Source organism: Rhipicephalus sanguineus, chromosome 5, assembly GCF_013339695.2.
Source record: "Rhipicephalus sanguineus isolate Rsan-2018 chromosome 5, BIME_Rsan_1.4, whole genome shotgun sequence".
Classification (NCBI taxonomy): domain Eukaryota; kingdom Metazoa; phylum Arthropoda; class Arachnida; order Ixodida; family Ixodidae; genus Rhipicephalus; species Rhipicephalus sanguineus.
In genome coordinates, this window is record NC_051180.1 from 57,154,750 (window position 1) to 57,169,191 (window position 14,442).

The 14,442-nt window shown below is 46.1% G+C and overlaps 1 protein-coding gene across 1 annotated transcript in view; it reads right to left on the reverse strand.

Moving 5' to 3' along the window:
• Window positions 1–2,107: 2,107 nt before the first annotated feature.
• Window positions 2,108–14,442, reverse strand: part of LOC119394666 (cytochrome P450 3A19-like) — an 81,224-nt gene continuing 68,889 nt past the window's right edge. Inside the window, exons 5-6 of the mRNA XM_049415941.1 lie at window positions 5,670–5,736; window positions 2,108–2,397 (exon numbers count right to left, since the gene is read on the reverse strand). Coding sequence (XP_049271898.1) covers window positions 2,108–2,397; window positions 5,670–5,736 — 357 coding nt within the window. The remainder of the gene's footprint in view (window positions 2,398–5,669; window positions 5,737–14,442) is intronic.

A 14,442-nucleotide genomic window follows, 5' to 3' on the forward strand; every position in this document is an offset into this window, starting at 1 on the left:
AAACAATGCGTTACATCTCATGCGTCAGCACGCCGCCTCCTCCACTCCTTAACTTTTATCAAATGATCCGTAATTCTTGGTTCAAACCAGCAAGTACATTTCATTGCGCTTTAATTGTTACGTCCAGCAACTATGTTCTTGCGTAGGTTCCGAAAATTACCCGTCGCCTGTTAGTGCTGCACAGAATTTGTTGCGTATAATTTGTCAATTTGCAGGAATGAAGCTTTGGGCACTTCTCACTCACGCTGATTTAAATTTTGCGTGAGAATTAGCCCAACACACCTTCATCATTCACTTTTATTGAACTCGATTCAGCGGAGCGCGATGGTGTGCCCGTTTGACTTCGTCGCTTTTACAGTCAAACCAACTAAGCCCCTCCAGACGCTTTATAAGTTTCCATGTATGATCAGTGCATGTTAAAGCGTGCTGGTGACGGTAAACTGCACTGTACTACAGCATGCATTCCACGCCGCGGTGTGTTGTGCGCTAACTCCTAAATGTTGGCGCGTTGCCGAAGATAAGCACTCCTGTACCATGCTGGATACTCGGGTCTGATTCTTGGTAAACGCTACACTTCGTGTTCATTTTTACGTGGTCATCCCTTCGAGGCCATATAACGATAGGATAATCAGGGAAGTGCTCTCGCGTTTAGTAACGACCGCAATGATTATTGCATAGGAGCACGCAGGAAGCCGCACGTGCATAAAAAAAGGCAAGGCTATTCCACTTGCTTCTCGTGATATTCACATTGGATCGCATTCCCGCGTCAAGAAAAACTAGATTTCTTGTTTGTTTCATTCTTTCCGAAGCAGTACTGACCAATGAGCTAACCTATCGCTTTTCTTGCGGCTGCTCGCAAAAGTTTTGTGCAACCGCAAAATATTACAGCTCCGCACCAAATCCTTGTATCCGTAAAAGCGGAGTATGCATTAGTTAGCAACGTACGAGGGTTCATACGCGTTAACTTAGCGCACTGCATACTACGAGGATAACTTTTATTTCAGCGCACGTATCCCGCGCGAGTGGTTGCAGCGTACGTGACCGGTAATGTCCGGTACACCACGTCGGCGCGGCTTTCTAACCAAACCTAGCGCGAATGTTAATCCGGGACTTACCTGAGAGAACGTTTAGGCAGGGCCTGCGCAAATTTCTCTTTTGGAAATGTAGCAACGCAGAAAACATTTTCCTCTAACGAAATCACGTTTGCAGTCTTCCTTTTTTCTTTTACCGTAGAAGTTGCTTTCTGTGCAACCCTTCGGTGAGGTGAAAAAACAGTTGCACGCATGAACATATTTCGAGCACGTTGATTTTTATTTGATATTTAATTATTTATCACAACACGTGTGATCGGAACTGAAGAAAAAGTCCATTTGAGAATGGCTTGAGGGAACCCTTCGCCCCTGTACAGGCAAAGACCGCAGCTGAGGTATACAAGCATTTTGTTCACACTGCTGGTACATACACTTTCTGCTAAACCACTTTAAACACAACCTGCAATTCGAATAAACCACCAAAATGCAAATCCTTACTTGCTACCCTGCACAGAACGTAATGCATTTGCATACATCATATTCACATCAGGATATAGTCGATTATAAATTAATTTCCTGTGAGCTTTGAAAGATAGCGAGAATATTGAGATTGGTCGGTGACTAGAAAAAAAATTTTTTTTCTTATACAATTCCACTACACGAGATACTTGCATTTTAGATGGGGAAACGCCCGTTGAAATACAGTGTTTGTCCGGGAAGTAGTAGGACTGATCTTTCCCGCGAAAACGTGGTGAATGAGGGAAACGTTACTCTACTGCTCGGGTGGTGGGGGATCTTAGCTACCAGCGCCCCAGTCGCCAGTCGTCTCCTATAGCGTTCACGGAGTGTGCATCGAGTTTAAGGTCCTTTCATGGTGCCTTGTCATCTCGACCATGTACCGTTTGTTATAGCAGCGTTGTGCGATGAAGTTCTGCATCAAACTGGGTAAGACTGTGACTGAGACCTACGACATGATCAAGACTGCTTATGGTATAGTGATGCCATGGGCCGATCAAGTGTTTGAGTGGAGCAAGTTGTTTCGGGAGGGAAGAGGGCAAGTTGAAGATTAGCAGCGGTCATGTCCCACTCCAACGGCAAAAAGTCACGACAATGCGCCGAGCCACACCACATTTGCTATCATGCACTTCCTTGTCAAACAGGGCACCACACAGCTTCCCCCGCCACCCTACAACCCAGATGTCGCTTGTCCAACCTCCGTCCCCTTGCCCCGACTGAAAAGAGTCATCAAAGGAGGGCACTACGGCTCGGTCCATGCCATTCAAGAGGTCGTAGCGAAGGGGCTCAAGAGCATTCCAGTTCTTGCGTTCCAGCGAGCCTTCAGTGATTGACGGAGTCGCTGGAAACGCTGTGTTAAGGCAGAATGGGCATATTTTGAAAACTATTACGTCGATGTGCATAAATTGTCTATAATTTTTTTTTTCTGAAAAATTCAGCCCTACTGCTTTGCGGAAGAACACTTTAGCAATATTTAGCAATTTTATCGATTTATTATTTGACTGGCTACTCGCACCCGATCGGCATCAGCGCATTAAAACGGATAAATGCGTATGCACCCAAACAGGCAGAAAAGAAGTTAAATGTAGGCTCCTAGCATTAAAAAAAGCTAAAGACAACGGCACTGATCCTACGGAATAAGCAACATGGTCGACCGATGTGTGTTCGCATTGTTGGTAGCTCGTAAGTGAATTCGGTCATTGAGAGCCGGAGGTAATATATCAAGCGTATTTTTTTTTTTTTTTTGCAGCCTGGGGAAAGGAATCTTACGCTAGGTCAGTCATAGCTACGTCTGGTAGAGCACTTCTTAATTGCTACGCCTATGGGGATTCAGGAGCTGTCACGCTGCACGTCACTCGGCATGACATACTCTCGGATGGTTTAATATTCGCAGATTATTTGAGCGTTAGCCATATTGTGGCGGTTCAACCCTTCCATCAATAGACCGTTGGTACGAACGAATAATGTGCTCATGATAGTGTAAAGAGCTCGATATGGTCTCATGAGCAGGAATGGGCCAGCGTATGGAGGAGTTAGCACGCTCCTTCATTTATCTATCTACACGTGGTTTCTGAAGTATATAACAACTATTCCTAAATGTGTGTCATTGACCGCCTCTGTTACATGCGGAATCACACAAAGAAATAACAAATGGCGCCGGATTTCGCTGACATCGATTGCCTAGAATTTTCTTACGGTAATGGTGCGTGCCATATCTGCTAGTCGATGACATTCAACAAATTTCTAGAAGCTTGCGACAATCATTGTCCATCATTTTGTATCAAGCTTTTTCCGTTGGTAGTTAAACAAGACATGCAAAGCGTAACATTTACGGCAGTAAGTTTTGTATCTCAGTAGTCAGTACGAAGTGTTGCTCATAGCAAAGTTCTTCGTATGATCATTAGCACTAATATATTATACTATATGCAATAAAACCTTATAGATGTGCTGACTAAACCTTTAGCAACGTTTTCTTAAGCTCTGTCATTGCTCATTAAAACGAGCACCATTCAAAGTGAAAAGGAAAAAAAAAAGAAATATTGGTGCCTGTTGTATGATAATATTTTACGAGTAATACATTTGCAGTTTGTGGAAACACAATGCGCAAACTTTCGACAAATCTTCGTGCTGTTGTGCTTTACGCCTCAACGGGCATGATTAATGCTCCTCCCTTTCAGGAAGACTTCTTAAGCCACCAAGTCCTGTTCGTAGGCGCATTCTTTTGTGCGTTTCCCATAAAGAATTGGGCCGCATATTGAACCTGACAAGCTTAAAACGCGGGAAAAGCAAAAAACAAAACTTACTCGAACCACTTTCACGAGTAGAGTTACAAAGACTATAACGAATAGCTTATGTGTGGATCGGAAGCATAGTCGCCGACTGATTCTCCGAGCAGGTTCGAGTGGGTTTCTCGTTCGGCACCGTCGGTCTGATGTTGCATCGCTGCCGTCTCATCGGCTCATCTTTCACAGCGAATCATAAAGGAGTTGGGCTCCAATGCAGTCTCTGTCCGAGCGAGCGACGGAAGGGATCTCTTTACGGCTTTCGTTCGGATCTCGCGACGCATTCAGCCGAGTCGCGCATTGATCCCATAAGCCCACATTCTTCGAACTCTTGTAAGGAGAGTCGCCATCGGCGGCTGTTACCTTGAAATTTATGGATTCCTTGACTGCAACATCTATTCTAGGTTTCTTTGGCGCTTCAAGGACACTCAGTTACATTATTTACGGGTATAACATTTACGGTATGTCGTCGTACAGAATTTTAGGGGAAGGCAACCACGCATCCGTTCCTTGGCATCACGCTTAACTGCCAAAGGAAAAATAGGTAGAAATATTTTGATCAACTTGTACACATATTGTGAAGAAAAAGCTGGTGATGTTCCTGCAAGAGACAAGAAAGGAAGGAAACAGCAAGGTACAAGAAAGGCAGGTTAACCAGAAAAGTGTCTGGTTGACCACCCTATGCTGGAAGAATGGAAAAGGGGAATAAAAATGGTGAGAATGAGAAGCTTGGGATTGACTGTAACGTACGGAATATTCAGCCATTAGACGTACGAGCACAGTGGGTAAATGATGCCATCAAGATCATTAGCGAAGCTAGGATTAGGCGAGCATTCTCGCAAAGCCTGGTGGAAATAATAACACTTAACGCCGACCAAAAAGGTTTTGTTAAAAAACATAATAACATTTCGGCTACCACAAGAGTTGAACAAGGCTTCCGTGTAGAAGCCGGAACATTATTATATTTTTAACAAAACCTTTTTGGTCGACGTTTAGCGTTTTTATTTCTACCGTGCGATTACATTCCGACCAGACGAGATCTCGTACAATTCTCGATTTCATTCTCGTAAAGCGTCATACAATGAATGAGAATTAGAATATTATTTTGTCATACTACTGTAATCATGCGAAAAGTTTATTTGACAGACTCGCCTCTGTTCCCAGTATGTTTTCACGTTCCCAGTAATGGGCAAATATCGCCTGTCCGTTGCGCGGCAGAAAAAAGCGCTTGTTGCACTCATGTTTTACAAACCCTAGCGAAGGTTTTTCTATATCCTTAGTCTCTGTAGGGGTGTGAGAGAAAGGAGGAAAGACACTGATCACGGCACATGCCATGACTTTTACTCAACAACCGTAGTTGGCATGCAGGTGGTACGCGAGTATCTGTCTTTGAAGCTATGAACTCGTAAATGTTTCGGTAATGTTATCGAGAGAAAAAGAGCAAAGGTATGAAAATCTGAGGATTCGAAAATAATGATAGCGACACTAACGCCCCTATATGCACGTACAATTTGGATACCCTTATAACAGGCCAATGCCACGTTGGCTGTGTTGTGATCTGCTATCCATGTTCACCGTGAGGAGTTCCAAATATAGTGATGTGGTGATCTTCGTATCGTGTGCCGCAAGGTCACCAGCAGTGACAAGAGCTGCAGGGGCGTGCGTACTGCTAGCTACCTGAAGGGACCCCATCGAGCGAAGGATATCGCAGCGTAACCGTTCTCTAGGAACGCGGTAAACGAGCAACTCTCAAACGTTGCAACCTAGAGTCGATCCATGTAGACCTCTTGTGTGCTCATTATTTGTAATTGGCCGTCTCAAGCATTCGCACCCAACTCACCTTTTTGCCGACGCAAGAAGCATGCTGGAGCGCTGGCGCTGATGATGTTGCTACATGCCCGGTTAACCTGGCAGGCATGGCCATGCAATCAGTCTCCCTTTCCATTGAGCATACTTCAATATCAGTCAATCATTTCACTCTCGCAAAACAGTCGGAAGGATGCGAGATACATTCTTGCGCACTACACTCGGTTTTTCTGGGATGGCTCTTTGTTCGACGCCGCAGCGGCAGTCTTCCTTTTTTGATGCTGTCCAGAATCATCCCCCTTTCAGGACAAAGACGCTTGCAGGACGTGATGAAGCGCTCTATATCGCATACTTAATTGCGTTCAGTGCATGATGAAGTAGCATCCCTGACTTTAAGCGAGAGAGCGGATGCCGTTGCCAGTGAAACACTTTCATGGCAGCCTACATTGAGAGCGTCTATGAGCGCACGGTGACTAACTGCTGACGAGCGCTAGCGAATGGTGGCTAGTTGCTGGCCACTATTGGCTAGTGCTTTCTAATGTTCGCAAGCGCAGGCGAACTATAGGCTTCTATTTTCGCGTACGGGATAATGTCGCCTTGCATTGATTAAAACTGGCTAATGGATAGGATTGGCTAATGCTGGCTAGTTGCTTGATAGCAGTGGATAAGTGCTGGCTAATGCTGAAAGCACTCATGCCGTGTTGTCTGTTTGTTCTTGCAAAGAATGTAATGAATATTAGGTATACGTTGCCGTGACTCTTCCACTTATTGCCTAGGACAGATCGACTCTGTAAAAATACGTTAGCGAACGTTGCTTATGACTAGGGCTCTGTGTTTTTGTATAAATCCAAAAAATCCAATAATCATTCGATGGTAAAATTTGTGAGAATTCTGATTTATCCGATAAACTCCGATTTTAACAGCCAATATGACCCTGTTCTGTTCTTTTTCGAAAGCGCATGTTCTAAGCAGTCATTGATACATCGACTGGTTTGGCCAATATAAACTTCACCTCACGTCAACAGTATCTCCTGGAGCGCACCCATATCTATTAGCAAAGGGATAGTCGCGCATGGTGCGAGAGACGTCAACTTATGCAGGACTTCCGGGAGCGTGCTACAGCATCTTAATATACGGTCCCCTGGCGGCACTGGGGCGCGCCAGACGGCATAAAATATATGGACCTCGTAAAGTATGATTCCGTCTATTACAACCAGCTATAAGGCTGTAATACGCCCAAAAGTAGGTGGTTAGTATTCAAGTACTTGTGCTTGTGTATCCATAACTTTTTTATGGCTTGCTGCACGCAATGCAAGGCAACGTCTCTTTTATATATATATATATATATATATATATATATATATATATATATATATATATATATATATATATATATATATATATATATATATATATATATATATACGTGTTCTTGCGTTCAAACCTTCCAGAGAGCTAAAATAGGCTTCGTGTATTGCGGTGTTTTCGTGTTCAGATAGCATTTATTCTAAGATAACGGAATATTCAGAATAATGCAATAGTAAACTCTGAATTTCGTAGAACTGGGGATTTACGTGAATCAAAAATCTGATAAACGCCGAATTCCCGCCAAAAAATAAACTCCGAAAAACACCCTCCGAATTTCAAAAAAATAAACTCCGAAAACACGGAGCTCTACTTATGACGTGCACGTCAGCCCGCCGGCGCGCGCGTCTCCATTCGGTGAAACTTACGTTTTCTCTCAAACGCGAGTGTCGACGTTACTTCGGATTATAGGCTTGCCTTTAGGCGCCAAACTGTAGTCGACGAGCCAGAAATGCCTGCGTCGGGCACACAACTGCCCAATTTATTTTGAGGCCTCGATGCACCGTAGCCAGCTCCTTGAAGTCTGATTCGCGTAACCACAATTGCCAGAGCTGCCTTTTTGGTGGAAGGGTGCTCCAGGTCGATTGTCCAATGTTGTATGTAATCCTTACGCTCGTAGCCTAATGCTAAACATTGCAATTAATTACCGCGGCCTCATTTTTGAATTTTCGTTTTGTGTTACACGAGGTCTGTAGCAGTCTTCTCGTTCACGAATGTAATGTAAAAAAACCATGGCTGATCCCTCCGTCATAGGAATCGGTATAACACGAAAGTAAAACGTGTCTTCACAGAAGTAGTGCTTATTGTGTAGTGATATATGAGAGCTTGTACAATGTCTATTCGTGTTTGGCAGCTATAGCACCGTTTGACGTGGATGCACCCATGTTGACGGCATGTCTCTATCGCGACGACTAACGCCCATGATCATGATTAAACCGTTGTGGTAGCTGACGGTGTGAACATATAATTGGACACAGCGAATCGTGAATCGCGCTTAAGGATGATATGAACAAGCTCATAATCAGCACTGGTACCCGGTATGCACTTCTTCAAAGCGTCGTCAATTAAGGAGAGAAACGGCACGCTGTGTGCTTTCTAGTAATGGGTAGCCGACGCCTGTGCTCATGCATACATAACACACACTGCACTTCAGCAACACGGGAGGTACAGGTTCGTAGCCTGAGCCGCAAACTCATGCGTCGCGCTGGCCTCTGTCTCGCAGGCGCTGCTCTCGCTCCACCAAGGCACGACATTCGCCCGTCGAAATCGCGTCCTTTCTGCAACGCATATTGCAGCAGTTTTGTTAGTCGGTGCTCTCGCAATTGAAGCAGTCGGCGGCGGAGAAATCCCGTTGGTATTGGCCTCGAGGCCCACCACTGGAAACGCCGGCGCCACCGTCGGCGTGACGTGCTTGGCAGGATCACGTGGTCTCAGCGGCCGCGTCGGCTGCCTGTCGCGCTCTGCCGCGTGCTTTAGAAAACGAGTTTCAAGTCCCACATGCGCTGCGGTACGTTCAAATTCGGAAGTTTTCTCTCATTTTCTACTCAATTGGAACCATTGTAATAGAGTGGCTGCCTCCGAAGGCGACGAACATGGGGCTCTACCCGCTGTACCACTCGGTGCCGCAGTGCCGCGCTTACGCAACGGAGCCCAGTGTCAGCCTGCACTGGTAACCACGGGACACGAAACAGCGTGAAGCATGGGTTGTAAAGCTAAGAACCGGCAAGTAGCCATCCGCTACGAGTCTTGTGTGCAACGAGCACTTCCGCGACGAAGACTTTTGTTACTGCGTCGGGCCTGCGGTGTTCGGTGAGTAGCAGACAGCGCGCACTGAGACGATGGCTCGCGCGCGCTTCCCGCCGGCAAATGATGCTTATCTGCCACAGGATGGTAAAAGCGCTACCTTTTACCACGTGCGATGCCATCTCAGAACCCTCCAATGCGACCTCTTGATCGTTGACCCCGTGCTCAGCGTCCACAAAATCGGCTGCAGATGCGCAAGTCATTGTTTAGATACGTTGAATTAAAAAACGCACAGGGTTCCTTATGCATTTGTTAAAAATGACTAGAAGGCGAAAGCCATCTTCTTCTTGTCAGTCGATGTACTGATTCTCCCGCGCCCCCCTCCAAAAGCGTTCTGCACCTAACGCGGTTTTGCACGGCCTCCGTGACCGATCACGGAGGCAATGCAAAGCGACCATGACGTGTGAATACGTCATCATGTGACGTCGCATTATGTGACGTGATAATGACGCTACACATTCTGGCGATCTGTGACGTCATGATGACGTCATATGGTGACACCATCACGTGACGATTATTTTTTGCATTACTCGTGTTGACGCCGCCGACGCGGGGCACCGACAGGCAACCTTCCCATTTGATGAGGCATTCATTGCTTCATAAGCTACATAAATTTTGCATTGCCTCCGTGATCGGCCCACCGGCCAACCCCATGTATTTTCTTGGAGACATTTATTTACGTGGGAAAGATGCCACCCTGTTGGCGTTAGACACGACGCTGCTGCCAAAATTGCTGGGATACACGCCAAATAATTACTATCCTGTTTTGCGGCTGCTGGTTGCTGCCATACCATCTATTTTATTCACCGCTATTTCAAGTTCATGTGGGTCCTAGTTCACAGCCGACGTTTGCAGAAGAAGTCCGGCAAACGTTACTGTATTTTCTTTCTTTTCCTAGGCGTCGCATGCTACTACATGCTCGGTCTCGTAGACTGGTTCTCCTTCCACCAGTAATCTCGAAGTGGTGAAGCTTTGGTCTATGAATTTGTTGATGACAGAGAGCGGCAAGTTCACTGGAATGCAAACGGAACGATAATTAAGGAGCATTGAAAAAAGGCGTCGCATTTGCTCACGTTTTGTGTGAGCACCAAACGAAACGAATGCGCTGAATAAATAAACAGAAGCAGCATCATTTGCCAGCTGAGAAGACCGATCAATACGCAGTGCGAGACAACTTGTCAAATGACATTGAAACCTACACGAATTCAGACCGAAAAAAAAAACACTGAATCGTCGGGACGGCAGATCACAAAGTTGCCATGCGCACCGAAGCCGCAGCTGTAAGGAAATTGTTTTTTGAACTACCCTGATAGCGTCCGCGTAACAGTAGTTTGTTTACTCACAAATTCTCATATTTTGCGGCCTAAAGATCACAGCGCGGTGCCAAAACGCGCTCGTAGCAAAAGCGAAACCATCTGTACGAACATACATGCAGACGCTCATACATGAAGAGGCACCGTCAGTCGTCGCGAACCCGTGCGATCGCTGGCTTGAGGCTTCTTTCTGTTATGCTCCGTTTGGTTATACAAGCAGCCTACTGTAACGAGATATTCCACATAGTTTGCACTCAGCGAGTGACTACCTTTCACGCAAGAAGCCGGTTCAGGGGTCTCCAACTCAGTGACAGCGTGAAGCGGGTGCTCGGTTTTCTGCCAAGAGACAGCGACTGTAGACTATCTTGTGCTTTCAGTTCGTCGAAAATGATTGTTTTGACAGTAAAGAACACAGCTCATTTTCGAAAGTACTTACAGAAATGCCATGGAGGGCTTCCGCGAGGTGTTTTTGTAGAGCGCCGACAGCAAAACCAATGGGGCGCGCGGCGGTATCTTGCCTAGCACGCAATCCAGGCGCGTCCGATAGAGGGCGACTCCGTAACTCCTCGAGGCCAATACGTGGAAGCTGCACTACTCCGATGAGCCGACGCACACTAACACGAAGCCAAAGGCAAAGAACGTAACTTCGTCAAGGGTGCCTCGGCGACGCCAGCGCGGCCTGTCTACCTCTCTGGTATCGAGACGCTCTAACCATGACCTCCGATATCGCATGCAATCTCGGAGTAAGCGCTAGTAAGTGTCGATCGTGAAGCATTACTTCTTTTCACCTCTCACAGACGGCGGCACCGCCCCGCTCCGCCCGCCGCGAATGAGAATGTGTGATAGATATAAGGCGCGTTCGCGCCGTGTCTAGCCCTGCCGAGTTAGCTTAGTCGGTAGGGCGTCGGGCGCTTGCCGTCGCGGCCGCAAAGTCGTGGGTTCAATTGCAAGCGGGGTATCTTTTTCTTGGTTTTTTTCTTTCTCACCCGTTGGCGCCCATTTTATCAACGTCATATCCCTGACGAATGTACTTGGTGGACCCCGGCATGAAACACTTTCGTGTTTAAAAAGCATTTCGTTTATATTTGTTTGGTGTTGGGTAATGTGTAGGTAAAGTAGTAAGTGTATGGACTAATTTCAGCCGCACCTGTACATTGCCTAAGCAAGCAGGTACTTACAACCCGTCTTATAAGTGCAGAAAAAAGCACAAGTTCAGACAAAGATAGAAGCTTGATAAGATGAAAAATTCGTGAGCACTAGAGTCGACGTTTCGACAAGCGGCCTTATCTTCTTATAGGCTTCAAGTGCTCGGCTTACTGCCTTGAAGTTGCAGACTTGAAAAATACAAGTCCGCTTGGAGAAATGTCGCTTCCAGCGACACCGCGGGCTCACGAATTTTTCATCTCGTGTTATAAGCGTGTTTTACAAAAAGAGTGGAATTTTTTCGGCTTTTCTGGGATCACTATACGGACGCAACTGAAACAAATCCTATTATTCCCTGCCTGCTGCAACACTAGCACCACATCAATTTTGTAGAAGTGGAGATGGTGCAGAAAGAGTACGATCAACATTCTCGCTAACTAAAATGTACGAGGATGAATTCTGTTATTGCGATAGCAATTATATGGACAGTCTTGGCTGGATTTTGCCGTCGCCGTCGCCGTCGCCGCCGTGATGCACCGTATATGTATATATATATATATATATATATATATATATATATATATATATATATAAGCCCCAAAGAAAAATAGTTCAGAAAAATGCTTCCGAAGCGCGGAATCGAACCAGGGACCCTCTTGTGGTTAGCGAGTGGCGCTAACCACTACGCCACGAAACGCAGATCCTCCACGTAGCTAACGGCGAGCGTTATATACACACCCTTTACCGCTGGACGGACTCAGAGACGGCAGGCGCTTGTAAGCGTTTCTTCATTACCAGCGAGATGGCGCTAGGAGCGCGAAAAGAGCATATAAAAGTCGTCGGCGAGCTCGCTCGCTTCTTCTTATATTTGCGCAGGGAGAAACTTGCCCTTCCGCATTCTGCTGGTGCGGTTTTCTTGTGCTGAGGGGAAGAGGGATGTTTCACTGAGGGGAAGAGGGAGTATCCATTGGCGAGCCTCACTTCGTATAGCATTAGTTTCTTGCTATCGCATTCATTGCTTCGCCCTTGCGACGAAACTGTGAGTTTATTATTAAAAAAAAAAGATATCCTTTCCATGTGTTCAAAAGATCTTTGTGCAGGCGTGGTTTTAAAACGGCCACTAGGGGTGCTATGCAGGATGGCCCGAGTTTGGCGAAACTCGGGATCTTTCCGAGCTCTGGCGACACACCCTTTTGAACGAGCTAATAGTAGGAGAAGGTGAAATCCATCCCTCATCGCGCGCTCCGTTCCATTGGTTACGATGGAACGCGGCGTCACGTCAAGGGCGGTCGAGAAGGTTGGGTGGTGTCGTCAAACTTCTTTCATTTGTTTGTCGTTCCACTGAGTGCAGAAGTGCACCCATGCAAGACAAGTGGCAGAAAGCTGTACTGACTATATTTCTTATGTGTGCGCGGGCCGTTTGAATTCATTTTCAAGCGTTTAATGTCTGCACTAAGTATCCTTTAGGATAATCAGCACTGTGTCCTCTGAGATTAGTTCCGCCCGAGCGCCTTATAACACGGCGGCTAGAGCTTATCGCCGAGGCCACGTGTATAACCACCATGGCCGGCCTGTACATTCTAGCGCGTTGCTCGGCCGGCACGCGCCCTCGTCGTTCTCTTCATCGTCTGCTCGCTCCCAGACCACGTGCGCCCGGCTGATTAGCTAATTGGCTGGGCGGTATACCTAGCTAAGTCAGGGCGTGCTATGACGAAGCTGATTAGGCCAAATCATGCGAAGGCCTTGCTAACTAAGCCACGTCTTACTAAGACCATGCTAATGAAGTCGTGTAAAGCTAGGAACAAGGTAATTAAGATCATGCTAACTAACACGACGCTAATTAGGAGCATGTAACTAAAACCAAGATAATCAAGACCTTACTCACCGAGATCGTGTTAATTAGGGTCGGGCTAATTAGGACTATGCTAATTACATCTGTACTATTCAGGACCTTGCGAATTAAACTTGTGTAATAATTGCCGTGGTAATTAAGACAGTATGAAATAATGTTAACTAACACGACGCTAATTAGTGTGTTAATTAGGATCGTGCTCAATAGAATTATGCTAATTAGCTCTGTACTATTCAGGACCTTGCGAAATAAACCTGAATCATTATTGCCGCTGTAATTAAAACATCGACAATTAGTGCTAATTAACACGACGCTAATAAAGAGTATGTACTTAAAACCAAGATAATGAAGACCTTACCCACTGAAGTCGTGTAAATTAGAATCGTGCTAATTAGTATTATGCTAATTACCTCCGTGCTATTCAGGACCTTGCGAATTAAACCTGGGTAATTAATGTCGTGGTAATTAAAACATTAACAATTAAGAAAGGACATTCAATATCATGTTAGTTAAGACCTTCCTAATCAATAGCACCAATATTGAGACCGAACTCATTACTCTGAAGCAGACCAAGCGTACTGAGTAGACGAGCCACTTAAAATGCTGGAAGAAGCTATGTGATCACAATACTCCTCCGATGGCTCCAGCCTTCGCACAAGTAGTGCAAGCTGACCAAATTATTTTAAATGCAAAGAAGCTGCTGACTAGCGTCCACCGCATAAAACACTTGACAAGCACACCGGCACTATGACAGTTACGAGTTGAACTGGGGCCTTTTCAGAATCAACGAGTTTGTGCCCGAGTTCGCGCGTCAATCAATTTGATTGACAGACGCCCTCGGCGAAGAGCGGGTCCGCCCTACGCGTTTCCTCTTGCCGAGGAACAGTGCTCACGACGCAGCGCCAGCGAGCGGCACGATTCATCTATGAGCCTAATCGCACAGACTATGCACAGGCACGAAGAACTAAAGGTTATATCATCACGTGGCTACGATGTCTCGCATTCACTTTCACCGCTCTCACGACCACGCACAGCTATGAAGCAAGCGCCCCTGGTGGGATTTTCGGCGAGAACTATTTGCTTCTTTGCTATTTACTTGTTAGTGGAGGCATTGTTTCTACCGATTCGCTACTACAGAAAAATCTTCACACGTGTAATGTAAGTATAGCAGTAACCTGTCCGTTTATTTATCTGTAATATTCCAGAGAAGCGAAACGAGCTGCACCAGAGTGCTGCGTGTGCGCCCTTGTTGCCTTCGAGAGTGGAAATTTCCATGCTGCAGGTGGAACGAAAGAATTTTCCGAAAGAGGACAAACGCCCACGAACACGCC